This window comes from Hemiscyllium ocellatum, chromosome 50 (assembly GCF_020745735.1).
Source record: "Hemiscyllium ocellatum isolate sHemOce1 chromosome 50, sHemOce1.pat.X.cur, whole genome shotgun sequence".
NCBI classification, from domain to species: Eukaryota; Metazoa; Chordata; class Chondrichthyes; order Orectolobiformes; family Hemiscylliidae; genus Hemiscyllium; species Hemiscyllium ocellatum.
In genome coordinates this window covers 3,180,081-3,207,029 of record NC_083450.1, presented here as the reverse complement: position 1 = coordinate 3,207,029, position 26,949 = coordinate 3,180,081, and the positions used below count along the sequence as shown (strand labels likewise).

Here is a 26,949-nt window from a genome sequence, read left to right as displayed (position 1 = left end):
CAGCTAAGAATCGACCACATCTTTGAGAGTCTGGAAATGGCGTGTAGGCTGGGCTGGGAAATGATGGCAGATTAACCTCCTAAAGAAGCAGCTTGGTTTTTCTGGCGATCCAATAGTTTCGTGACTGTTTGTGTATTTAAATTTCCACCGACGTCATTGCTTGGGTCAGAGCATGTGCCTCTGGATTATCAGTTCAGACTTTTGATTGACAAGGCCAGTAGCATTGTACTGGCCGTCAAGTGCTATTAAGCCCTTCAGGCCTGTGATTTCCAAAGCTCTCTATTGCTGGGGTATTTTTCACCTCAGGTTCTGTCTGACAAACAACAACAGATAGGAAAGGATGCTTGAAGTCACCCAGCCTGTCCACACATGTGTTCATCTGCAGGAGGTGTTACAATTCCGTTTAATGTAGATATATGGACATCCATACTGTCCTGACGAAACTTGGGAGAGGTGAACCCATTTAGAGCTCAGAGTAGTGTGCTAGTTTTGGACATCTTCGTGTCAGACGTGCAGAGAATGTGGCTCGTTGAACATAATCAGTGCCTCAATGCTAGGACTTTTTGCTGGAGTGATGACAATGATGTTGGAGTGCCAAGCCTGTCAGTACATTTGCAGGATTTTGGGAGAGAGGGAATTAAGGGTGGACCATGGTTTTTCTTTCATCTAACAGTCACCTTGTTCCATTGCGGGGGTGGAGGGGCGGAGGAAGAAAATCCAATTTGGAAACCTGAATTGTACAGTACGATCTTTGGCATTTGCCCAAGTTGGACCTGGGAAATTCCTAGTTTCATACCTATTTTATGGTGAGTTTAGTAATCCAGGTAAGGGAAGTGCCTTGAGTCGAACTGTTTCAGCTCTGCCTCCCTTGGCTATGGAGCACGGGAGAATGTTGCCTGAATTCCTGCTGTAGTCACTGATTCCCGTGTGCAGAGATCATATGGAGTTGGGGGTGGGGGCTTGCTTGCTGGTGATGCATCCCCTTGTCTGAATTTCCAATTGATTAGCTAATGTACTAGTGGAAGTCTGGATCCCAGGGGAACCACCTCCTAGCTGGATTGAACAGATGTGGTAGTGGGGGGGGGAGGGGGGGAGTGGGGGGGGTGGTGTTGGGCACCTTTCACGGTCTCCCTTTAAACATATATGGGAATGGCTTTGTATTATCGCTAGGCTATTATTTTAGGTAATGTTCTGGGGACCTGGGTCTAATTGTGTTCATGAACTCTTGCCAATTAGAGTCATGGAGTCAGACAGCATGGAAACACACATGTTGGTCCAATTAGTCATGCCAACCAAGTTTCCCAAACTAAAGTAGTCCCATTTGCCTGTGTTTGGCCCATTTCCCTCGAAACCTTTTGAATTCATATACCTGTCCAATATTTAAATGTTGTAACTGTACCTGCACCCACCACTTTTTCTAAATTGTAGGCAAATAATGTTTTTTAAGGGAAGGAAGTGTTTTGTCCTCACTTGGTTTTGCCTCCACGTGACTCTAGGCCCACAGCAATGTGATTGTCCATCCCTAGTTGAGATTCAGTAAATGCTGGCCCAGTCAGTGGCACTGTCATCTTGTAAATGAATGAAACAATTAACCCTTTTTATACTTGTTTTTCCATAGGGCCAAGGAAGAAGGGCATCTACATTGGGAACCTTCCATCCGAGATTGCGGAGGTGCGTCGGGACACAATGATTTCATCCTTATTAAGACCTATGGTTTTGAATGATCAGCTTTGCTGTGTGTAGGAGCCTGATCTAGATTCTTTCAACCACACATGATTGTTGATCACAGGAGAGAGAGTTTGTGTTTCAGTTATTATCCCCGTTCTATATTGTCCTCGCATAATGGTTACTGTAAACCTACTGTTCACCGAGCATTTGGGAAACTAAACCTAGAGAGCATAATTTAATCCCATTAAATCGGATTTTTGTTCTCTCAAAGTCATGAATCTATGGAACACAATTTCTGGAGATTGCTGAAGGCAGAGTCATTGAATACTTTTAAGGCTGAGTTAGATTTTTGACTTGGAGAAGGCAGTCAAGGTAGAAGACGGAAGGTGGTGGTGGAGGGTTGTTTTTAGACTGGAGGCCTGTGACCTGTGGAGCGCCACAAGGATCAGTGCTGGGTCCACTACTGTTCATCATTTATATAAATGATTTGAAAGTGAGCATAAGAGGTATAGTTGGTAAGTTTGCAGATGACAACAAAGTTGGAGGTGTAGTGGACAGCGAAGAAGGTTACCTTAGATTACAATGGGATCTTGATCAGATGGGCCATCGGGCTGAGGAGTGGCAGATGGAGTTTAATTTAGATAAACACGAGGTGCTGCATTTTGGGAAAGCAAATCTTAGCAGAACTTATACACTTAATGGTAAGGTCCTAGGGAGTGTTGATGAACAAAAACCTTGAACAAAGAGTTCAGGTTCATAGCTCCCTGAAAGTAGAGTCGCAGGTAGACAGGATTGTGAAGAAGGTGTGTGGTATGCTTTCCTTTATTGATCAGAGTATTGAGTACAGGAGTTGGAAGGTCATGTTGCGGCTGTATAGGACATTGGTTAGGCCACTGTTGGAATATTGCGTGCAATTCTGGTCTCCTTCCTATTGGAAAGATGTTGTGAAACTTGAAAGGGTTCAGAAAAGATTTACAAGGATGTTGCCAGGGTTGGAGGATTTGTGCTATAGGGAGAGGCTGAACAGGCTGGGGCTGTTTTTCCTGGAATGTTGGAGGCTGAGGGTTGACCTTATAGAGGTTTATAAAATTGAAGGGAATGAGACAAAGTCTCTTTCCTGGAGTGGGAGAGTCCAGAACTAGAGGACTTCAGTTTAGTGTGAGAGGGGAAAGATATAAAAGAGACCTAAGGGGCAACTGTTTGACACAGAGGGTGGTACGTGTATGGAATGAGCTGCAAGAGGAAGTGGTGGAGGTAGTACAATTGCAACATTTAAGAGGCATTTGGATGGGGACATGAATAGGAAAAGTTTGGAGGGAATTGGGCCAGGTGCTGGCAGGTGGGGATATCTGGTTGGCGTGGACAAGTTGGACTGAGGAGTCTGTTTCTGTGCTGTACATCTTTGACTCTATGCCTCTAAATAGTCTAAAAATGTGCAGGTTAGGTGAATTTGCCAGGCTAAATTGCCCGTTGTGTTAGGTGTGGGGGAATGGGTATGGGTGGGTGCGGGTCGGTGTGGACTTGTTGGGCTGAAGGGCCTGTTTCCACACTAAGTTATCTAATCTAATAGATAGAAAAGTAGAGTCCATGGTCAGATTAGCCATGATCAAATGGCATAGCAGGCTGAGAGAGGGGGGAGATTGGACAGAGAGAAAATTAGTTATTTTTGCTGCTGAGGGCGATAGTTTGTACTTTACTCCAGCCATCATTCACTATTACATTGTTCCTGGCTGCATAAACTCCAGAATGTGTTAATACGCCAGCTGTAGTGGGCAATGAATTTGAGTCCTGGTGCCAGGGGAAGGAGAGAGAGAGAGACCTAAGGAGCAAATGATGGACACACCTGAGTAGCTCAGCCACTTACTCTGCATGGAGAAACAGTTAACACAAATGCTTGCCGTCTTCAGAGACATGTGCTGCTTGAGTTGCTGAATATTTTCAGTCTATGCTGATTGCATCTGCAGTGTTTTTTGATTTAGTTCACTGGCATTTCTCAACTAAAAAATGTCATCTGCACATTCTACTTTTCTCTCCAGTTTTGACAAAGGTTTCTCCCTCTGCCCCCTACCTATCTCTCTGCCCTGCTGCTCTCTCTCTCTCTCACTTCCTCTCTCTCTTCTCATCCCCCCACTTCACTCCTTTTACTCCGCCCCCGCTCATTCTCTCCCTTTGCTCACCCTCCCTGTACTCTTTCTCTCTAGCTCTGCCCTATCTCTCTGCCATTTTGAAAAAGAATCTGTTGCCCTTATCCATCTGGCCTCTAGCAGTGGGGCTGTCAACATCTGAAATGGCCAAATGAGCAGTTACAATGGGCAACCAGTTTTATTTTTGCTGGTGAACTCACACTCCCATGAAGAGTAACAGATTCTACTTGTATTTTATCTTGTGTTTGATTCCTGAAATAGAAATGAAGGAAATGGGGGAGGTATGGGGAAATTGGGGTTTTGGCCTCGTTTGTCCTGCTCTCATTAGACATTCCTTGGATAGAGCTCGGAGATGTGATGTCTGACCACTGTTTCCATTTCTTCCAGGAGCAGGTCCAGAAGCTGTTTGCTGCATTTGAGCCTGTGACAGTTCGCAAAATAGTGTCAGGGCTGAAGTGGTAAGCTGCAGATTGGTGGTTCGGGAACAGCTTGCACTTAGCATCTTTATCCTTTTAAGACACCTGGCAAAGTTTCACACAGAGTGAAAATTTGCTTACCAAGAGGCACCAAGGAGGCAGAAGGATCAGGCTATACGGGGATAGGGAGAAGTATAGGGGCAGAAGGAGATTATAGAGCTGAGGATATAGAGAGGGTTAAAAACAAATGCTCTCCTATTCATTTCTGGCTCTTGCACGATGAGTAACAGCCCACTCTAGTGTTCTCAGCCAACAGATTCATAGCTCCTTGAAAATGGACTTGCAAGTAGATAGGATAGTGAAGAAGGCATTTGATATGCTTTCCTTTATTGGTCAGAGTATTGAGTACAGGAGTTGGGAGGTCATGTTGCAGCTGTACAGGACATTGGTTAGGCCACTTTTGGAATATTGCGTGCAATTCTGGTCTCCTTCCTATCGGAAAGATGTTGTGAAAATTTAAAGGGTTCAGAAAAGATTTACAAGGAGCGTCGGAGGCTGAGGGGTGACCTTATAGAGATTTATAAAATCATGAGGGGCATGTATAGGATAAATAGACAAAGTCTCTTCCCTGGGATGGGGGAGTCCAGAACTAGAGAGCATAGGTTTAAGGTGAGGTGGGGGTGGGGGGGGGGGAGATATAAAAGAGACCCAAGGGACAACATTTTCACTGCCAGAGGAAGTGGTGGAGGTTGGTACAATTGCAATATTTAAGGGACATTTGGATGGGTATATGAATAGGAAAGTTTTGGAGGGAATTGGGCCGGGTGCTAGCAGGTGGGACTAGATTGGGTTGAGATATCTGGTTGGCATGGACGAGTTGGACCGAAGGGTCTGTTTCCATGCTGTACATCTCTATGACTGAGCAGTTTGCACATTCTCCCTGTGTCTTCATGGGTTTCCTTCAAGTGGGGAGTGGGATGGGAGGTTGGAGTGGGTGGGGGCGTCGAGGAGGGGAGTGGTGTTCACTGTGATGTGAAGAAAAAGCAAGACGCCTGGTGACATGGAGTAGTAGAAAATGAGGACTGCAGATGCTGGAGATCAGAGTCAACAGTGTCGTGCTGGAAAACCACAGCAGGTCAGGCAGCATTTTAGGAGCAGGAGAAACGTCGTTTCAGATATAAGCCCTTCATCAGGAATGTAGGGGAAGGCTGAGAGATAAATATGATTGGGGGGGAGGGGTGGGACTGGCAGGAAGTTAGCTGGGAAGGTGATAGGTTGATGCAGGTGGTGGGTAATGGTGATAGCTCAGAGCGGATAGGTGGGAAGGAAGTTGGACAGGTAGGACAGTTCACGAGAGCAGTGCAGAGTTGAAGGGTTGAATCTGGGATGAAGTGGGAGGAGGGGAGATTAGAAAACTGGTGAAATTGGTGTTGATGCCATGTGGTTAGAGGGTCCCAAGGTGGAAGATGAGGTGTTCTTCCTCCAGACGTCAGGTGACTAGGATTTGGCGGTGGAGGAGGCCCGGGACTTGCATGTCCTTGGCGGAGTTGGAGGTGGAGGTGGAGGTGGAGTTGTCAGCCACAGGGCAGTGAAGTTGTTTGGTGAGTGTGTCCCAGAGATGTTCTCTGAAATATTCTGTGAGTTGGCATCCTGTCTCCCCAGCGTAAAGGAAACAACATGAAGAGCAATGGATAAGTAGATGAGGTGTTTGGGTGTGCAGGAAAATCTATGCAGATGTGGAAGGATCTTTATGGATCCTTGGATGGAGGTGAGGGAGGGAGGTGTGGGTGCAGGTTTTACACGTCTTGCAATGGCAAGGGGAGATGCCAGGAGTGGAGGGTGGATGTGGACCTAACGAAGGAGTCATGGAGGGAATTGGTCTCTGCAGAATGCTGATAGGATGAAGAAGGAAATATATCTCTGGTGGTGCGGTCTGACTGTAGCTGGCAGAAATGGTGGAGGATGATGCGCTGTATCCGAAGGTGGAAGGTGAGGACCAGGGGAGTTATATCCTTGTTGTGGTTGGGGGATTCAAGGGCAGAAGTGCGGGAAGTGGAGGAGATGCACCAGAGGACATTGTTGACCAAGTGGGAGGTGAAATTGGGGTCCTTGAAGTAGCAGGCTGAATGGAATGTTCTGAAGTGGAATTGCTTTTGCTGGGAGCAGAGGTGGAGGAATTGGGAGTAAAGATAGTGTTTTTAGAGGAGAGGGGAATGGGAGGAGGTGTAGTCCAGGGAGTTGGTGGGTTTGAACTAGCTATCCGTGTTGAGTTGATTGCCAGAAATGGAGATGGAGAGGTCCAGGAAGAGGAAGGAGGTGTCTGAGATGGTCCTGGTGAACTTGATGTCAGGATGCAAGATGTTTGTGAAGTTGATGAACTGTTCAACCTGCTCGTGGGAGCACGAGGTGGCACTGATACAGTCATCAATGTAGTGGAGGAAACGGTGGGTATGGTGCTTGTGCATCTATGAAAGATGGAGTGTTCCACGTATCCAACGAAGAGGCAGGCATAGCTGGGGCTCATGTGGGAGCCCATGGCTACCCCTTTGGTCTGAAGGAAGTGGGAGAATTGAAAGGAAAAGTTGTTCAGCCAATCGAATGAGTGTCAGTGGAGGGGTACTGGTTTGGTTGGCGGGAGAGGAATAAATCGAGGGTTTGAAGGCCTTCGCTATGGCGGATGGACGTGTACAGGGACTGGATAACCATGATGAAAATGAAACATTGGGGGCCAGGAAAACAAATGTCATGGAGGGTGTGCGCCAGGGATCCTGCTAGATTGTGGAATCAAATTCCTGGTTTCATCTGAACAAAAATTAGCATGAAAGTGGCGAAAAAGCACCAATGGGTTCACTGAAAACAAACCCTTACCTGATCTGTCCAAAATTTTAGACATGGGTAACTTAGCAAGTTACTGTTGTACTGGGTATTGTCAGCAAGCCCTTCAGGAAACCTTGGGATGGGCAGTAAATGTGAGTTGTGGTTGGTTGATTGATTTTTGGAGGGTGGAGAGGGTTGCTCGGTGATAGCTGTTCTTGCAACATTCCCGATGTTCCCATCCTTTGTTGGCAGCTACGCCTTTGTTGACGTAGGGGATGCTGAAAATGTAGCGCTGGCTATCAGTCACTTGAACAACACCATCTACAATGGGCGACGCCTGGTCGTGAGAGAGCTGTGCGAGTCCCGGGGCAGTGAAAGATGGACAGAAACAACAGAAGTTGAATTGCCGGTAGGATTTGGTAGCTTGTCATGGATGGTGGCAGTTCGCACTGAGACGGTCAGGGCTTCTCTTTCACCTTGCAGACACTCATCAATAATGCATAGAGTTGCCAACTCTCCAGTCTTGCTTTGGAGTCACCAGGAACTGTAGATTAGCTTTATGGATAATTGTTGTGTGCAGACCCATGAGAATAACAACACTGAAGAAGCTTTACACCATCCAGGATAAAGCAGCATCTTGACTGGTACACCACTCACCATCTTCAACGTTGACTCCCTCCACCATGATACTCAGTCACAGCATTGTGCATCATCTACAGTAACTCACCGAACTCTTACAGCACCTTAATTAGCTGAGCAGTTTTCCCTTCCAAACCCCTTCACCATCCTGACGTGGAACTAGATCAACCATTCTTTTAGTATCGCTGGATCAAACTCAGAGTTGTATAGCATGGAAGCAGTTGGATCCTTTAGTCCAATCTGTCCATGCTGACCAGATATCCTAAATTAATCTAATTCCATTTGCCCGATATCTCTCTAAACCTTTCCTGTTCATGTATCCATCCAGATACCTTTTCAATGTTGTAATTGTACCAGCCTCCACCACTTCCTCTGGCGGCTCATTCATACGCATGCCACCCTCTATTTACAAAGGTTGTCCGTCAGGTACCTTTAAATCTTGGAACTCCTTCCCTAACAGCACTTTGGCTGCACTATTCCCCAAGGAGTAGAACGGTTGGAGAAGACAGCTCACCACCACAAAGGATCATTTGGGGATAGGCAATAAGTTGCAGATCTAGCCACCGACACCCACATCCTATGAACAAATCTTTAAAAGAATGCAAGTAATCCACTAGCACATCAAAACAGACATTCGTTGATTGTTTTTGATTTCAGTGATAGGAGTGTTGGAAATGGGGAGGGGTGACGTTTCCTGATACTGCAGGACTGTTGGCACTGGAAGGCCATGACAAAGCTAGTTGGTAGCCTTGGAAAGAGGTAGAATCTAAGTTGTTTGGGAGAAATGGGCCGGAGGCTGTCTTGGAGAAACCATCTAAGCCCTTGCTTAAAAAAAACCTATTCCTGGGAAGTAGCCAGTTTCAGCAATTGCCCCTCCCCAGTTGTCCCTTGAGAAGGTGGCAATGAACTGGCTCTGTGAATTGCTGGATCCTGTAGTGTAGTGTAGGCGCATCCATTATGCTGTTCAGGAGGCAGTTCTGGCAAAGAAGTATTTCTCAGTCAGCATGGTGTGTGGCTCAGATGGAAACCTGCAGTTGGCAAGACTCCCACTGTGCCTGCTGCCCCCACTGTCCTGTCCACTGTTGAAACGTGTTGTCGATTGAAGCACAGCTTCAGGCTAACCAGCCAAAGAGGACAGGTTGCTGATCCCTGGAGAAATAATGGAACAGCCAACTCCAGTGGTGCTCTGTTAGCTGGAAAGTGACTCAAATCTAAATTGTGCAATGTTTCCATTGACTGTTATTCTAATCTTGTACCCTCTCTTTATTTTACTCTCAGCCTCTGGAGAAAGTTGACAAAGACCTCAGTCTAGGTAACAGTAAGTACTTTCTATGGCTTTATCTCCCACATTCTTTCACTCCCTCACCTTCCCTTCTTCCTTCACTCACTCATTCCTACCATCACTCGCTTCCCTCTTTTCCTGTTCCTTTCCTTTCATTCTCTTCTTCCCCTGGGGTACATATGTGAACACATGCAAACAGATACGCGCATGCACACACTTTCTCATGGGTCAGGTGGAGACCATTTAGTCCTTTGAGCCTGCATCACTGTTCAGCTAACGTGGCCAATCATCACTTATCCCAAGTGCTTTGGGCTTTGGAGCAAAGTTCTACACACACACTTCCCCACCTGCAACCCCATGGCTCCACTGAGGGTGTATATCTTACAGACGATAGATTTTGACATGTGAGCCACACCTGAACCCTGTAAACATGTTATGGCTGACTCATCACTGCTGGGTGGGTGTCAGTGGTTAGTCTGGCTGTTTTCTATTGTCTGGTAGTTCCACATCACCACCTTGGGTGTCTTAGTCATTAGGAACAATTACATTTGTTGAATCTATTCTTGCCTTTCAATGATGAGTCAGTCTGTGCCTGACCTAATTTTCAGCATTTACTGATTTATGGGAACAGGAGAAGGCCATTCCATTACATCATTGTTGATCTTGCACTTAACTGAATCCCATTTAGCAGCCTTCACTCGATATGCCTTGTTGTGGATCAGTCCAAAACCATTCGGTGTCATCCGTTTTGCACAGAAATAAGGAAAAATTGTTTGAGGATTGTGTAACTTCAGGAGTCTGCACTCAGAAGGTGGTAAAGGCAGCGCCATTAGCTTTTTTTTTAAGGGTGGGATAGACAGATTGGAGTGAGGCAAGGAAATTGAAGATTGTTGGGTGAAGATGGGACGGTGAAATTCAAGATACAAACAGATCAGTCATGACCTTATTGAATAAAGCTCTGACCTCTGGATTTTATAGCATTTTGTGGGAAAGAGGGTATTGTATTTTCATTAATCTTTGTGTGGAGGTAAAAGTGTTCCACATAAATTGCCTCACTCCAGTTTTAAGATAATGTTCTCACTTCTCCACTGTAGAAAGTTGTTTCTCAGTGCCTACGCTGTCAAATCTTTGTAATGTTTTAAACACTGATCTCCAACAGTCAAGGGAGCTTAGTTGAGGTTTAATAGACCTATCTTTGAAACTGAACCCTTTAAGCCCTCGTGTCAGAGGTCATCGGGGTGGATGGAAATGTGTGTGTAATCAGATTAGTCGTCATTTTAATAAAAGGCGGAGCAGGCGTGAGGAGACAGATAGCAGATTCCTACCTCCAATGTGTACTGTTCAGATAAACCTGTACTGCACCCTCCCCTCTCCAAGGCCAATAAATCATTCATGAGATACCATATCTGTTGATGGCGTTACCCCTCAGATATCCGTCTGTCTGAAGGTACTTGTACTGAAGACCCTTACACTTTCAGCTTTGTCTGTTCTTGATGTTCAAACCTCGACTATGAAACCCACTTTCCTCCAGCATCGTAATATAGCAAAATGCACCCCCCCCCCCACCCCCCATTCGATGCATAATTAGGCGGAAATTGATGATCAGTAGCTTAAGGGACATTGACATGATTTGATTTATTATTGCCAAATGTACCAAGATACAGTGAAATAGAATCATAGCATCCCAGCCATTCAGCCTAACCAGTCCACACCGACTGTCTGAAGAGTAACTCACCCAAACGCATTCCCCTACCCTATTACTCTAAACTTACCCCTGACTAATGCACCTAACCTACACATTCCTGAACACTGAGCAATTTAACAAGACTAGTTCACCAAACCTGCACATCTTTGGATTATGGGAGTAAACTGGAGCACCCGGAGGAAACCCAAGCAGACACGTGGGGAATGTACATATTTCACACAGTTGCCCGAGGCTGGAATTGAACCCAGGTCCCTGTCTCTGTAAGGCTGCAGTTCTAACCACTGAGTCGCCATGCCACCTTCAACAATAATATTGTTTTGCATGCCAACCAGACAAATCATTACCTTGCATAAGTGTGTCAATGTAATAGAACAGAATGCAGAAAACTGTGTTAAAGCCAAATGTGCCCAAAAGCTTAGTGCCACTGGTAGAAACATAAAAATAGGAGCTAGAGGAAGCAATTTGGTCCATTAAACCCACCCTGCCATTCAAAATAATCAGTCCTGAATAAGATTTAACACCCAAAACATTGATTTCTCCACTTTCTGATGCTGCTTGGCTTGCTGTGTTCCTCCAGCCTCCAACTTGTCTACATTCAAAACAATCGTGGCTAATCAGATCACAACTTGAGCTGTTCTGATCCATCCATCTTTACCCACAAGGAGTCTTGTTTGTTTATTTCTTAAATAAAGTCAGTAATTTCATCATCTCCATAATTTCACCACCCATCTAAGTGAAGAAATGTTTCCCCATCTCAGTCAGAAATGGCCTACGTTGTACTCTGAGACCATGATCCACTGTATATGAATGCCTCCCAGCCAGGGGAAACACCTTTCCTGCTACCAGTCTATCCAGCCCTGTTAGAACAATATAGATTTCATAGAGTCATACAGATGTACAGCATGGAAACAGACCCTTCGGTCCAACCTGTCCATGCCGACCAGATATCCCAACCCAATCTAGTCCCACCTCCCCTATCCCTCCAAACCCTTCCTATTCACATACCCATCCAAATGCCTCTTAAATGTTGTAATTGTACCAGCCTCCACCACTTCCTCTCGCAGCTCATTCCATATACGTACCACCCTCTGTGTGGAAAAAGTTCATCTCATATTTTATATCTTTCCCCTCTCATCCTAAACCTGTGTCCTCTAGTTTTGGACTCCCCAACCCCAGGGAAAAGACTTTGCCTATTTATCCTATCCATGCCCCTCATAATTTTGTAAACCTCTATAAGGTCACCCCTCAGCCTCCGACGCTCCAGGGAAAACAGCCCCAGCCTGTTCAGCCTCTCCCTGTAGCTCAAATCCTCCAACCCTGGCAACATCCTTGTAAATCTTTTCTGAACCCTTTCAAGTTTCACAACATCTTTCCGATGGGAAGAGGACCAGAATTACACACAATATTCCAACAGTGGCCTAACCAATGCCACAGCATAACTTCACAACTTTCAATAAAATACCTTCTCATTCTTCTAAACTGCAATGAATAGAGGTCCAGTTGACCCAATCTCTCCTCCTCCTCCTACAAACCTGTCATCCCTGGAATCAGTCTGGTGAATCTTCTCTGCATTTCCTGTTTGACAGTTATAACTTTCCTTAGGTAAGCAGAACACCGTGGGTGGCACAGTGGTTAGCACTCTGCCTCTCAGCGCCAGAAACCCAGGTTTAATTCCCGTCTAGGGCAACTGTATGCAATGTTTGCACATTCTCCCCATGTCTGCATGGGTTTCCTCTGGGTGCTCCAGTTTCCTCCCACAGTCTCAAAGATGTGCAGGTTAGGTGAATTGGCCATGCTAAATTGCCCGTAGTGTTAGGTCTGGGTGGGTTGCTCTTCAGAAGGTTAGTGTGGACTTGTTGGGCCGAAGGGCCTGTTTCCACGCGGTAAGTAATCTAATCTATAACTGCATGCAATCCAAGTGTGATCTCACTAAGCTCCTGAACAGATGCAGTAAGACTTTCCTTGCTCCTGTACTCAAACCCTCTTGCAATGAAGGTGAACATGCCATTTGCCTTCCTAATTGCTTGCTTTCAGTGCCTGGTTCATGCTGACATCCAGATACTTTTGTACATCAAGACCTAGTTCTTGTTAACATACTGGAAATATTTAGTTTGATTTCCTCGTCTAAATCTTTGGAATGTATAGTGAATAGCTGGGGCATAAGTACTGGTCACTGGGGTACCCAACTTGTCATCGCCTTCCGCTCTGAAAATGACTCACTTATTTATATTCTCTGTTTCCAGTCTGCTAATCAGTTCTCAGTCCATGTCAGTACATTAGCCCAATCCCACGTGATTTGATTTTGCACTATAACCTCTTGCGTGGGACATTATTGAAAGCTTTCTGAAAATCCACATACTCCACATCTGCCAGTTCTCCCACATCCATTAACTCGTTATATTCTCAAAAATCATAGGTTTTCAGGAGTCTCTTAAAGGAGGAGTGAGAAATGAAGAGGCTTAAGGAGGGAACTGCTGGGTGGGTGTTGGAAGCATGGATGACTGTAGGCGTAGCCACTAATGGTGCAGCGAACGCACTGGAGGGTACAGGTGAGGCACGTTAGAGAATGGCCAGAAATGGTTAAAATGTTGCTAGGAGGCAGTCCTTGGAGGAATTTGAATATGAGAATGTACGTGCTAAATTAGAGATGTCAGAACCATGGAGACCACCAATACAAACACACAATGCACCATACGATTGCATGTGCAAAATGGGCAGGAGAACACTGGCTCACTTCTCTCATAAACAAAGTGGGGATGGAGAAAGAGAAGGGGCCATTTTATAAAGCGTTGCTTCAGTCTGTTTTATGGTACTTATTTCTTCCGCATACTTTTTGTTTTTCCTCTCCTGCAGAAACCTTGTGTATCTCTCGGACAGTTAAAGATGGAAGTCAGATCAGCTACGCGATCCCTTTAGAGATGAGGTACTGACGACCGTTTTCTTTCGCTGCCGTGCCAAGTGTAAATTCTCCACCTCCAGGTCAAAGGTTACTACTGCCGGTGTCTCAAAAGAAATGAGCGCTATGCAGGCCAGAACTTATTCCATTGTTTTGAACTGAACTCAGAGAATTGTGTCACACAGAAAGAAGGCCATCTGGCCCATCAAACTTGTGCTGGACTTTGACATAGTAATCCACTGAGTCCTATTTAATTCCCTCTTTTTTTTTTCCCCCTACCCCTTTGTAAGTGTTAACCCAGTTCCCTTTTGAAAGTTTGAAATGTTTTTGGTATTGCATCTGAAGGTTTGTGGGCACCGTGAACCCGTTACTTAAGAAAGGATATAGAGTAGATTCCTGAGATATCAGATCTAATCTCTGTGGAGTGGTTGACAAGTTTGGGCCTCTATTGTTTGGAATTTAGAAGCATGAGAGGTGATCTAATTGAAACTCGGTGGGGGGCAGGGGGAAGAAAGTCTTGCAGAGTGGATGCAGGAGAAGAGGGTGTCTAGACCTAGGTCAGTCTCAGATTTAGGGGCAGGCAATTTAGAACTGATGAGGAAAGTCTTCACTTAGACAGTGGTGAATCTTTGGAATTCTCTACCCCCCAGAAAGGCTGAGGAAGCTCAATCTTTGAACAGGTTCAAGATCAGAGATCAATCAATTCCTACACACCAGTAACATCAAAGGGTGTGGGGAGAGTGCAGGGAAATGGCATTGAGGTAGATGACAGTCATCATCTGCAGCAGTTCATTTGAATCGAGGATTACATCTGTCAGGCTGGGTGAGTCTTCGGATCACTGTGCAGTCAGTATCAGATCCACCAGTTTTTCTGCAGTGGGAGCACATAGATGCAAGAGATTTATAACCTCAAGTTGGCTTTCTGTTCTTTCCTGTGCTGCCATCATTCCACTTTGTAGTTGAGTTGTTTCTAGGTGGTTTGTACTTAGAGGATCAGTAGGAGCTATGTTGACAGCTTTTTGGTCCCAGTCTGTGGTAGAGGGTTGGCCATGATCTAATATAGCAGGGCAGGCTGTTTGGGCTGAATGAACTGCCCCCTGTTGCTGTGTATCTATGTTTTTATGTTCCCGTTGAACGTTCTTCCACTTTCCCTTTGGTTAGTGTGCTTCAGATCACAACTCGCTGCTTCAGCTTTTTTTTACACCTCCTGGTTACCCATCTGGTTGCTTTGTCAGTCCACTGCTTACCAAATCTTTCCACCTTGGTCAACTGGTGCAATGATAGATCATTAGTGTATAGGAACAGAAGTAGGCTATTCAGCTCATCAAGTTAACTGTGCCATTTGATGAGACCATGGCTGATCTCTCAATTCTCAACTCCACTTTCCTGCCTTTTCTCTATAACCCATGATTCCCTTTCTGATTAAAAATTTGTCTATCTCAGCCTTGAATATACTTAACAGTGCTCTGCGGTAAAGAATTCCATGGGTTCAGTACCCTCTGAGGCAAGAAATTCTTCCTCATATATGTCTTAAATGTGCAACCTTTTATTCTGAGATTATGCCCTATAGTCCTAGACTCTCCCACCAGGGGAAATAGCGTCTCCATGTCAACCCGTCAAGTCCCGTAAGGTTCTTGTATGTTTCAAAAAAAGGTAGTCTTTCATTCTTCAGGAAGGAAGCAAAAGTGAAGGAAAGGTTCTCCTCTGAGAAGGAACTATGTGGTTATGTGGCTAGCTTGGAGAAGTTGAAGCTGTTCTTGGAGAGAAGATCTCATGGAGATCTTGAAAATCATGAGGTGTCCAGGCAGAATGGAGAGGAGCTTTTCTTGGTGGGAGGATTGAGAACCATAGGTACTGATTTAGGGCGATTGGCAGCACAAGGAGAAACTGTTTTAAATGCAACAAATGTGTATGATTTGAACTGTGCTACCTGAGGTTGTGGTGGAGGCAGATTCATTCATAGAGTTATAAAGCACAGCAATGGACCCTTTGGTCCAACCAGTCCATGCCGAATATTATCCCAAACTAAGCTAGTCCCACCTGGCTGATTTGTTCCAAACCTTTCCTATTCATGTATATATCTAAATGGCTTTTAAAAACTGGGATTGTACCACATCCACCACTTCCTCAGGAAGTTCATTTCACACGTGAACCACCCTCTGTGTAAAAATAAAATTCCTCATGTCTTTTTTTAAATCACTCTCGTGATTATCTCAAGGGAAAAGAAAAGTTACCCAGCTGTGGGGAAAAGGCAGGGGTTTGGGAATGAGCAGGTTGTGCTTCCATAGAGCCAGCATGAGTCAGGTGGACTAAATGAGCTTACCCTGTGCTGTCTCCATTTGAGAATTTTATTTGATCTAAGTGGCAGCAGGGCAAACAGTAAATAGAAGGATATGTTGATGGGGTGATGTAGAGAGAGATATGGGAAGGGAGGTATATGTGTAGAGCAGAAATGCTGCAGAGCAGCCTTCAAGTGACAAAAAGCCCACTTCTGCTCCTATGTCTTAGGATTCTGTGTAATTCTCTGCAAAATGTCTTTGTCCAGGAGTTTGACCTTGGTGCAGATGCTGACCAACTGTTTCAAGGACGTTGGCTGGATGGCAGAGAGCATAAAGGTGCACGGGGACGTTGGGCTGATGGTCATGGACACATTCCCCCACATGCCTTATTTCTGGGCCATGAACTTGACTCCGGTAAGGGAATAGGGTGATGGGTAAAAGCACATTTAAATGACTTGCCGTTTGTGGGACTGTTTGAAGATTGGGCTAGGCTATGTTTGCAGTTCCGAGGGAGCGCTGCATTGTCTGAGGGGTCCCTCGTCTGCACTGTTATGCCAGCCACTAATGAATTGAAAGCATCAGGTTATGGGGGCCAAACTGCACAGACTAGACCCATGTTTCCTCCAGTTTAGATCACTAAAAGGTGATCTAGCTGAACTGTTCAAGATGAACAAAGAATTTGATAAAATAGATAGAAACTGCTCCCTGTAGTGGTGTGACTACAGGGGGCATGGTAAACTTTGTTGTGCTGTAAACGCTAGATGATAATTTTCCATTGACACCAACTTGAGGCTTGGGGATCCTGCTATGCACCCGTTTGGAATTTTGTCACTCAGCAGGTGGTGAATTCCTTACTGTCAGTGTCCCAGGGAAGGGGAACAGTTGCCATTGACCAGAAACTGAAACAGACAATAGCAATATAAATGTTGTCCTGTAGCAAGTAATTTATCCTTGCATCTCCCCAAGGCCCGTTCACATTTTACAAGGCACAGGTCAAGAGGGTGATATAATGCTCCCCAGCTGCCTGGATGAGTGCCAGTCCACAGGAGGCTCATGGGCACCCCATCCATCTCCTTGAATGTTTGTCACCAACGATCAATAACAGCAGTGTGCACTGCAGCAACTCACAAAGGGTCCTTGACAGCATCATCCAAGCCATCTTGAAGGACCTGGACACCACATATATGGGGACACCATCACTGGCAAGTTCTCCTCTGAGCCACCCACCATTTTGACTTAGAAATGTATCACCATTCCTTCATTGTTGATGGGCAATAATCCTGAAATTCCCTTCCTAGCAGCACTGTGGGTATATCTACACCACGTGGACGGTAGAGGTTCAGGAGTGCAGCTCACCATCACTGCCTCAAGGGCAATTAGAGATGGGCAATAAACACAGTGATACCCACATCATGAAAGAAAACTGTCCCAGGCAACTATTGAAACTCAATCTTGAATATTTAAGATGTGAAGGTGCCAGTGTTAGATTAGGGTGGACAGAGTTAAAAATACCAGGTTATAATCCGACAGATTTATTTGGAAGTACAAGCTTTTGGAGTGCAGCTTGTTTGTCAAGTATCTCTTTGTCATATGATACTTTGATCATTTACTTGCAAATTCTGTGTCCTATGTATCCTGTCCCACTAGCTACCAAACGAAGGAGCAGCGGTCCAAAAGCTTGTACTTCCAAATAAATCTGTTGGACTATAACCTGTTGTCATGTGATTTTTTTTAACCTTGTGTATTTAAGACAGAAGTTAATCTGTTTTATTTTAAGTTAAAGGTAATGGGGATAGTGTAGGAAGATGGTGTCCATGTAGCTCAGCCATGATCTCCTTCAATGTTGAAGCAAGCTCCTAATTGTTCCCACTTATATTTACCTGCATGACACCACTGTGGGTGGTTTTGAGACCCTACTTTCGAGATGCATGTTCATTGGTTGTGCCAGAGGATGAGTCGAGGATTGGTGGTGGGTTGAAGAGGTGGAGTTATACAAAGTGACACAGAGGAGCAGAGGTCAGATCTGTTGGCCTTGGGGTTTAATGAGAATGGTGACCCTTGTGACAGGAGACCTACGTGAAGATGTGTCAGCTGTTCAACACACTCTCTGTGGTCACCCAGGAGCAGCCCTTCCTCAAGGAAGAGGAGGTACGGAGGGGTCAGCGCTGTGTGGCAGAGTTCCCAGGAGAGGGCGGAGAATGGAACAGGTCAGTGAGCTCCTTTATTGCTTCCCTAGCAATAAAATTGACAACACACTCGTTGGTTTGATCCCAAAGGGATTTCCATCCTGCCCGGTTGATGCTGGAGGCATGTCATTCGAAAACTTGCCAATGTTGAACCCCTGTTGTAGAATTACCCAGCACAGGAGGAGGCCATTTGGCCCATTCTGCCTGTGTCAGCTCTTTGACAGAGTAATCCTCTTCGACCCCTCCGCTTTCCCCCTCCAGGATTGATGCAATGAATGCATGACGGGGCATGATGTGAGCTTTGCCTTTAAATATCCTTTGCACCTTTATGACATCCATTAGCAACGTCTCTAAACCTCACTCGTGCCTCAAGAGTCAGAAAGTTGGAAGGTCAAGTCCCACTCCAGAGGCTTGAGCCAGGACTGAGGGAGTGCCATGTTGTTGGAGGTGCTGTTTTGTGGGCGAGACAGTCTGTGCAGATCTGTTCACCGGTGTGCGTATGTGCACACCTGCACATACCCACTTCTTCAAGAGAACATCCACTATTGGGAGAGGAACAGGCATGTTCTCTCTGGTACGCTGGACCATTTTTAATCGTTAAATCACCAAAGTGCTGGGGCCAAATGTGCTCCTGAATCTGTCTGAACTCCAGCTGGTTCCTGCCTTTGCTTGCTTCCATTCACCTTTTAATGTGGACAAAGTTTAAAAAATCAGACAACACCAGGTTATAGTCCAACAGGTTTATTTGGAAGTACTAGCTTTTGGAGTGCTGCTTCTTCATCAGGTAACTAGTTAACTTTGTCCACCCCAGTCCAACACTGGCACATCCACATCGTGACCTTTATTGTGGAGTCTGGTGCAGCCACTGATGCACAGTGCCACCTGCAGCTCCAAATCAGTATTACCAACCAAAGTCTTTTGATTCCTGAAGAAGGGCTTATGCCCGAAACGTCGAATCTCCTGTTCCTTGGATGCTGCCTGACCTGCTGCGCTTTTCCAGCAACACATTTTCAGCTCTGATCTCCAGCATCTGCAGACCTCACTTTCTCCTCAATCAAAGTCTTGATCAACATAATTCAGAAATGCTGATGTTGGACTACGGTGGACAAAGTTAAAAATCTCACAGCACCAAGTTATAGTCCCAACAGGTTTATTTGGAAGCGCTATCTCTGAGCACTGCTCCTTCAGGTAGTTGTGGAGTGACTCCACAACCATCTGATGAAGGAGCAGTGCTCCGAAAGCTAGTGCTTCCAAATAAACCTGTTGGACTATAACTTGGTGCTGTGTGATTTTTAACTTGGTCAACATAGACACATCCCGAAACCGGGGTGGGCCTGGACGACAAGAATCTCTGGCCTTGCTGTCATCAGCCACCTCTGGGTGGGCAGTGGTGATGGATGCACGCACATTTAAAAAAAATCCACCCCAGGTCAGGTGTTGGTGTTGTCATTGCCTTCCAGAGCTGATCAGCTAGCAGACGTGCCATCAGCTGCTGAGGTCTGGAGTTTCCTCTCACATTACACCCTCCCCTTTAAGATGGTCCTTAAAACTGGCCTGTCTGACTGAGTCTTTGGTCACCTGGCCCCAAACTGTCCTTACCCAGCTCAGTTTTTATTTTTGTTCTGATTTAAGTTCCCAGGAGTCACCCCGTCCAGAAGCAAGTTCTTGCACATGGACTCATGGATGACAGTAGCATTCATTGTGATTGTTAGCATCTTTAGGAACTTGGAGGTGGTGAATCTGGCTAAAATAGAAGCCTGCAATGATTGGGACAAGGGGGGAAGAGGTTGCTGTAGACAGCAGGACACTGCATACTGGTCTCCGTCAGCCCCATCCGGCAATGCTTGAACATCACAGCCACAACAGAGCGCACTTGACCTTGCTGAATGTTCTCTCTATTTGGTACTCTCTCTCTTTCCTCTCAGTGCTCCAAAAAAGAGGATTATATCTCATTGCCCACCTTGTTCCTTTCTGTCTGTAGGTGCTGGATCGTGGATGTGGTGGAGAGTCAGGTCATCCTATTTTACGTGGATTCAGGAAGTACAGCCTGTGTCCCAGCATCATCCGTGAAATCTCTAGATAGCGATGAGTTCTGGGCCATCCCGCCTCTTGTTCAGCCCTTTGTCCTACAGCAAGGTGAGTCTCCTCGTCATGTTGGCTTTCTGTTCTAGTTTGTCTTCGGCAACCAACCCACTATACTGTCCTCACACTCTCGGCACAACATAACAAGCAGGGCATTTCACCCTCACCAATTTGTCCTTCAATCTGTGATGCAACGGGGATGGTATGGTGGCTGAGTGGTTAGCACTGCGCGTGCTCTCAGCGCCAGGGGCCAGGTTCAATTCCAGCTTTTGGGTGACTAGAGAAGGTGCAAAACTTGACCTACTGTTGGGAAATAAGGCAGGGCAGGTGACTGAGGTGTCAGTGGGGGAGCACTTTGGGGCCAGTGACCATAATTCCATTAGTTTTAAAATAGTGATGGAAAAGGATAGACCAGATCTAAAAGTTGAAGTTCTAAATTGGAGAAAGGCTACTTTTTGATAGTATTAAGCAAGAACTTTCAAAAGCTGATTGGGGGCAGATGTTCGCAGATATAGGGACAGCTGGAAAATGGGAAGCCTTCAGAAATGAGATAACGAGTCCAGCAACAATATATTCCTGTTTGGGTAAAAGGAAAGGTGTAGGGAATGCTGGATGACTAAAGAAATTGAGGGTTTGGTTAAGAAAAAGAAGGAAGCAAATGTAAGGTATAGACAGGATAGATCGAGTGAATCCTTAGAGTATAAAGGCAGTAGGAGTATACTTAAGAGGGAAAAAGGGGACATGAGATAGCTTTGGCAAATAGAATTAAGGAGAATCCAAAGGATTTTTACAAATACATTAAGGACAAAAAGGTAACTGGGGAGAGAATAGGGCCCCTCAAAGATCAGCAAGGTGGTCTTTATGTGGAACCGCAGAAGATGGGGCAGATACTAAATTAGTATTTTGCATCAGTATTTACTGTGGAAAAGGACATGGAAGATATAGAATGTAGGGATATAGATGGTGACATCTTACAAAATGTCCATATTACAGAAGAGGAAGTGCTGGATGCAATCACTTTCCTAGCTTCCCACAGAGTTCTAGAGTACACCTGATCAGGCCCTGGGGATTTATCCACCTTTGTCTTTTAAGACATCCAGCACTACCACCTCTGTAATATGGTCATTTTTCATGATGTCATCATCTATTTCCCCACATTCTATATCTTCCATGAGCTTCTCCATAGTGAACACTGATACCAAATACTCATTTAGTATCTCCCCCCATCTCCTGTGGTTCCACACATAGGCCGCCTTGCTGATCTTTGAGGGGTCCTATTCTCTCCCTAGTTACTCTTTTGCCCTTAATGTATTTATAAAATTCCTTTGGATTCTCTTTAACCAAAGCTGTTTACCAAAGCTATCTTATGTCCCCTTTTTGCCGTCCTAATTTCCCTTAAGTGTACCCTTCTAAGGATTCACTCAATCTTTGCTGTTTATACCTGACATATGTTTCCTCCTTTTTCTTGACCAACTTCTCTAGTCCTCCAGCATTCCCTACATCTACCAGTGTTTCCTTTCACCCTAACAGGAATATACTGTCTCTAGACTCATTTCATTTTTGAGTGCTTCCCATTTTATAGTTGTTGCTTTTTCTGAGAACATCTGCTCCCTGCCCCCATTAACTTTTGTAAGTTCTTGCCTAATACTGTCAAAATTGGCCTCCTCCAATTCAGAACTTTAGTACAATCCCAATAAGGTGATCATCCCTTTCGAATTTCTCAGTTCCACCCAAATAATTTCCCTGGATGTACTCCCAGGAATATCCTCCCTAAATACAGCCATAATGTTATCTCTTATCAAAAATGCCGCTCTATCTTTCCCATAGCATTTGTATCCTGGAACATTAAGATGTCAGCCATGTCCATCCCTGAGCCACCTATCTGTAATTGCTGTGATAGGAAAAAGTGAGGTCTGCAGATGCTGGAGATCAGAGCTGAAAATGTGTTGCTGGAAAAGTGCAGCAGGTCAGGCAGCATACAAGGAACAGGAAATTCGACGTTTCGGGCATAAGCCCTTCTTCAGCTCATTCATGATGAAGGGCTTATGCCCAAAACGTCAAATCTCCTGTTCCTTGGATGCTGCCTGACCTGCTGCACTTTTCCAGCAACACATTTTCAGCAATTGCTGTGATATCCCAGTCCCATGTTTCGAGCCGTGCCCTGTGTTCATTTGCATTCCCTGTTAGGGCTCTTGCATTGAAATAAATATAGTTTAATTCATCAGTCTTGCCTCGTTCTCTGCTTTGTTTTTGCCTGCCCTGACTGTTTGACTTGTTTTCCCAACTGTACCAGTTTGAGACTGAGCTCTTTCCTCACTATCTCCCTGGGTGCCAACCCCCAGCTTACTAGTTTAAATCATCCCAAGCAGCTCTAGCAAATCTCTCTGCCAGTACATTAGTCCCCTTCAGGTGCAATCTGTCCTCCTTATACAGGTCACTTATACTCCAAAGTGTAGTGCTGAAAAAGCACAGCAGATCAGGCAGCATCTGAGGAGCAGGAGAATTGACTTTTCGGGCATTAGCACTTCATCAGAAATGAGGCTTCTGGACAGGGCTGACAGATAAATGGGAAGGGGGGTGGGGTTAGGGGGAAGGTAGCTGGGAAAGCGATAGGTGGATGAAGGTGAGGGAGAAGGTGATATCAGAGGGGGGAGTGATGTAAGGGTCTGGACAGTGGTTGGAGGCTTGGAGATGCAAGTAAATTTCTAACGGATCTGGAAGCATCTGTTCCCAGGATGACCAATTCTAGCTCAAAGTCCCAAATGGCCCCTCGCTTCCATGATCGCAACTTCCCTTCCCACGTGGTGCTTGATGCCCTCCAGTGCATCTCCTCCACTTCAGGTACCACTGCCTTTTGAACCCACCTCCACCCAACTCAACAATTACAGAACCCCCCCGTTGTTCACCTTCCACACTACCAACGCATCATCCTCTACCACTTCCGCCACCTCCAAAAAAGACCCCACCCCTATCAGCGTTCCAAAAAGACGATTCCGTCCGCAACTCCCTCGTCAGGTCCACCTCCCACTCCTTGCACCTTTCCTTGCCACCATAGGAAGTGCAAAACCTGCGTCCACACCTCCATCCAAGGCCCCAAGGGATGCTTCCACATCCACCAGAAATTTTCCTGTGCTTCTACTAATGTCATCTACTGCATCCATTGCACCCAGTATGGTCTCCTCTACATTGGGGAGACAGGACGCCTTATTGCGGATCGTTTCAGAGATCATCCCTGGGACACCCGCACCCACCAACCCCACCGCCCCGTGGCTGAGTACTTCAAACTTCCCCGCCCACTCCATCAAGGACAATCGTTACCACCCAACGCCTGGAGGAGGAACCCCTCATATTCTGCCTTGGGACTCTACAACCACACAGAATAAATGTGGATTTCAACAGCTTCTTCATTTCCCCTCCCCCGATGTTATCCCAGTCCCAAGCCTCCAACTCAGCACTGCCCTCCGGACACATCCATCACTTCCCCTCTGACCTATCACCTTCATCCACCTATCGTTTTCCCAGCTGCCTCCCCCCTGCCACCCCCTTCCCATTTATCTCTCAGCCCCAATCCACAAGCCTCATTCCTGATGAAGGGCTTATGCCCAAAACGTAGATTCTCCTGCTCCTCGGATGCTGCCCGACCTACTGTGCTTTTCCTGCACTACACTATTGACTTTGAGCTCCAGCATTTGCAGTCCTCACTTTCTCCTTCCACTTGTATTCCAGAAGAGATTTCAGTGATCCAAAAATATGAACCCTTGTCCCTTGCACCGGCTCCTCAGCCATGTGTTCATCTGCTCTATCCTCTTATTACTACCCTCACTAACTCATAGCTCCGAGAATAATCCAGATATTAAGACCATAAAACCATAGGAACAGAAATCAGGCGATTCGGCCCATTGAGTCTGCTCTGCCATTCAGTCATGGCTGATAGGTTTTTCAATTTCTTTTTCCCACTTTCTCTCCATATCCTTTGATTCCCTTGGCAATCAAGAACTTATCTATCTCTGTCTTAAATATACTTCATGCCCTGGCCTCCACAGCCCCCTGTGGCAATGAATCCCACAGATTCCCCACTCTCTGGCTGAATCAGTTTCTCCTTATCTCCGTTCTGAAGAGTCTTCCCTTTACTCTAAGGTTGTGCCCTCGGGTCCTCGTCTCCTGCCAACGCAAACATCTTCTCAATGTCTAATCAAGAACTAATCTCGAGGACCTCCCTTTTTAAATTCCTGTCTAACTTCCTGTATTGTCCCTTCAGAATGTCATCCTTCCTGTGTCGTTACTTCCAATGTGTACAACAACCTCCTGCTAGACCCTCTCCCCTTTGAGAACATTCTGCACTCTCTCTGAGATATCAATGATCCTGGGTCCAGGGAGGCAACACACTATTCTGATTTCTTGCTGTTGGCCACAGAAATGTCTGTCTGTGTCTCTGACTGGAGAGTGCCCTATCGTAATTGATCACTTGGAACCTGACGTACCCCTCATTACAATAGAGCCAGTCTCGGTATCAGAAACTTGGCTGTTCATGCTACATTCCCCTGACTCCATCACTCCCTACATTTTCCAAAACTGCATACTTATTTGAGGTGGGGATAGCCACAGGACACTCCTGGATTACCTGCTTCCCTCTCCTACCTTTCCTGGAGGTAACCCATCTACCTGACTGTATCTGCAGTTTTTCTCCCTTCCTATAACTGCCATCCATCACACCCCTCCAGCTCCTGTAAATTCCTCACTGCCGCTCCAACCTATCTGATAGGATTCGCAACCAAAAGCACTTCCTGCAAACATAATCATCATTAACATGGAGACTCTCTCTAATCCCTACACCCCGACAGGAAGAACACGTCACTCTACTGAAGGCCATCTTTGCACCTTAACAATCTACAAACCCAGAAGATAGCACAGTCTTACTGCCCCAGACTAACTTAGTACCTAGGTTTTATATTAAAATTTAATCAAGAGTCAGATCCCAATAAAAACATATAATTTAAAAAAACCCACTCTACAAAGAAAAAGAACAGTAAAGTTACACTTAAAAACTTAGTTGCTCTTGGGTTATGAGCTCTCCCACGCAGGTTCCTCCAAGGTCAACTGTGAACTTTGCTGTTTGTTAGTTTTTCTTAGACGCACTCCAATGTCCAGAAAGACTTGAACTCAAACAGCAAAGGCAGTAACTGTGCAGATTCATTACTGTCTCTTTCTCATTTGATTCACTGACCATGTAGTTCCTGCCTTAGTGTCTCTTTGTCCTTTTGAAAGTGCAGTTGTTTTGATTTCCCCCGCCTCCCCCTCCCAAAAAAGGTTCCAAAGCAATGCATCAGCCTGTAAAACACTAGTTACTGCTCCTGTGACTGGTACAAAGTCAGAGATCAGCTTTTACAAATGCCTGCCAATCCAGGGACACCTTCCTCGAGCAACCGTCATTAGCTTCCTGACAAAGCTCAAATCTGCCCATTTAGAGCATTGCTCCGCAAGTAGGCGTACTAAAATGGGTTTAACCAGGCCTGTCATTTCAACACACAGAATAAGGGGTCTTCATATTTTGTAAGAAAACCTGAATCCAGTACAAGATGTTTTGCCTTGTGTAATGTGGCATTGAGCATTTGAAGTTAAGAATGGATACAAATCTGGGATCAAAAGTGAAACATTTGCTGCGTTTAGTGGTCACCGAGGATGGAAGGATTGTCGGGAAATTTGCAAACTTGGATACCGTTTGTTTTAACTTGTCCAAAGATCTGACAATTAAATTCACTGCCATAAATCAACTTAACTTTTCTTTTTAAATAAGCAGGTGTGATGGGCAATCGCAAGATGGACGGAATCATTCTGAAAGGAAGGATTGTTGGATTCCACGAGGCAGAGGTAAATTGAAAAAAAGCACGGCTGGAATGAAATATGGAATGTTGAGATCCTCCCTATCTCGCGCTCTCCCTCCCCTTCAATAATGAGAGGTCACGCTTTCAAGGGGAGAGGTGGAAAGTTTAAGGGCGATACACGCGGCAAGTACTTCACACAGAGGGTGGTGGGCATTTGGAACGTGTTGCCAGCAGAGGTGGTAGAGGCAGGCATGGTAGATGCATTTAAGATGCGTTTGGACAGAGGTAGGGAGCAGAGGGATACAGCTGCTTAGGGATTGACCAACAGGTTTAGACAGTGCATTTGGATTGGCTCAGGCTTGGAGGGCTGAAGGGCCTGTTCTTGGGCTGTAAATTTTTTGCTCTTTGTTCTCACTCAGTACCCGCCCCACCATGTTATGAATATGTCGTAGAGGGATAAGAGGATATTGGGACAAAGAACCAGATCCTGGCCTACGGGAAGAAGGTTAAGTCTCCCAGCATGGAATGATGGAGTGTTGATGGGAGAGGGGATGTAAGACCTGCTGAGAAGGAGCTTGGTCTAGCTAAAACCTCCCTCTTTCGGTCTCTGAATTGCCAGATCTTCCAGGTGACATGTTGCACCTTCTGAGCAGAAGATCTGGTGAAAGAGAAGGACGGAGTGTGACGAGAGGGGTGTGGCTGGTGGTGGAGCAGAGACAGGGAGGTTCAGGGAATAGTCACAAATTATCTGAGTGTCGACCCACCTTGCACCTTCTATGGAGTAAGACTGTCTTATGTGTTTTGTTTTTAAATGAAAGCCTCACATCCTGAGATTCTCCATCACAGATGAGGACTGAAGGCAGCCTAGTCACACGGGAACAAACCTGAACACTGGCGAAAACAAAAATAAAGTTTAATTGTCACAACCAGATTATATGCTAATCGACCACCGATCTTTAGAGCTCTGAGCTGTAGAGGGATAGGGAAGGGGGAATAATTGCCACAGCACTGAA

The 26,949-nt window shown here is 45.6% G+C and overlaps 1 protein-coding gene across 2 annotated transcripts in view; it reads left to right on the top strand.

Annotated features, from left to right (window-relative positions):
* The window catches only part of LOC132805598 (tudor domain-containing protein 10-like), a 34,909-nt gene extending 7,960 nt beyond the window's left edge, over window positions 1-26,949 (top strand). The window contains exons 4-13 of one of the 2 annotated variants that reach the window (XM_060820735.1): window positions 1,619-1,671; window positions 4,200-4,270; window positions 7,298-7,454; window positions 8,963-8,996; window positions 13,525-13,594; window positions 16,113-16,260; window positions 17,914-18,053; window positions 20,014-20,168; window positions 25,912-25,982; window positions 26,755-26,949. In XM_060820735.1, the coding sequence (XP_060676718.1) occupies window positions 1,619-1,671; window positions 4,200-4,270; window positions 7,298-7,454; window positions 8,963-8,996; window positions 13,525-13,594; window positions 16,113-16,260; window positions 17,914-18,053; window positions 20,014-20,168; window positions 25,912-25,982; window positions 26,755-26,793 (938 nt within the window). In that variant the 3' untranslated portion in view covers window positions 26,794-26,949. Of the gene's footprint in view, window positions 1-1,618; window positions 1,672-4,199; window positions 4,271-7,297; window positions 7,455-8,962; window positions 9,003-13,524; window positions 13,595-16,112; window positions 16,261-17,913; window positions 18,054-20,013; window positions 20,169-25,911; window positions 25,983-26,754 lie in introns of both variants that reach the window. The other variant, XM_060820734.1, reaches the window with a different exon arrangement.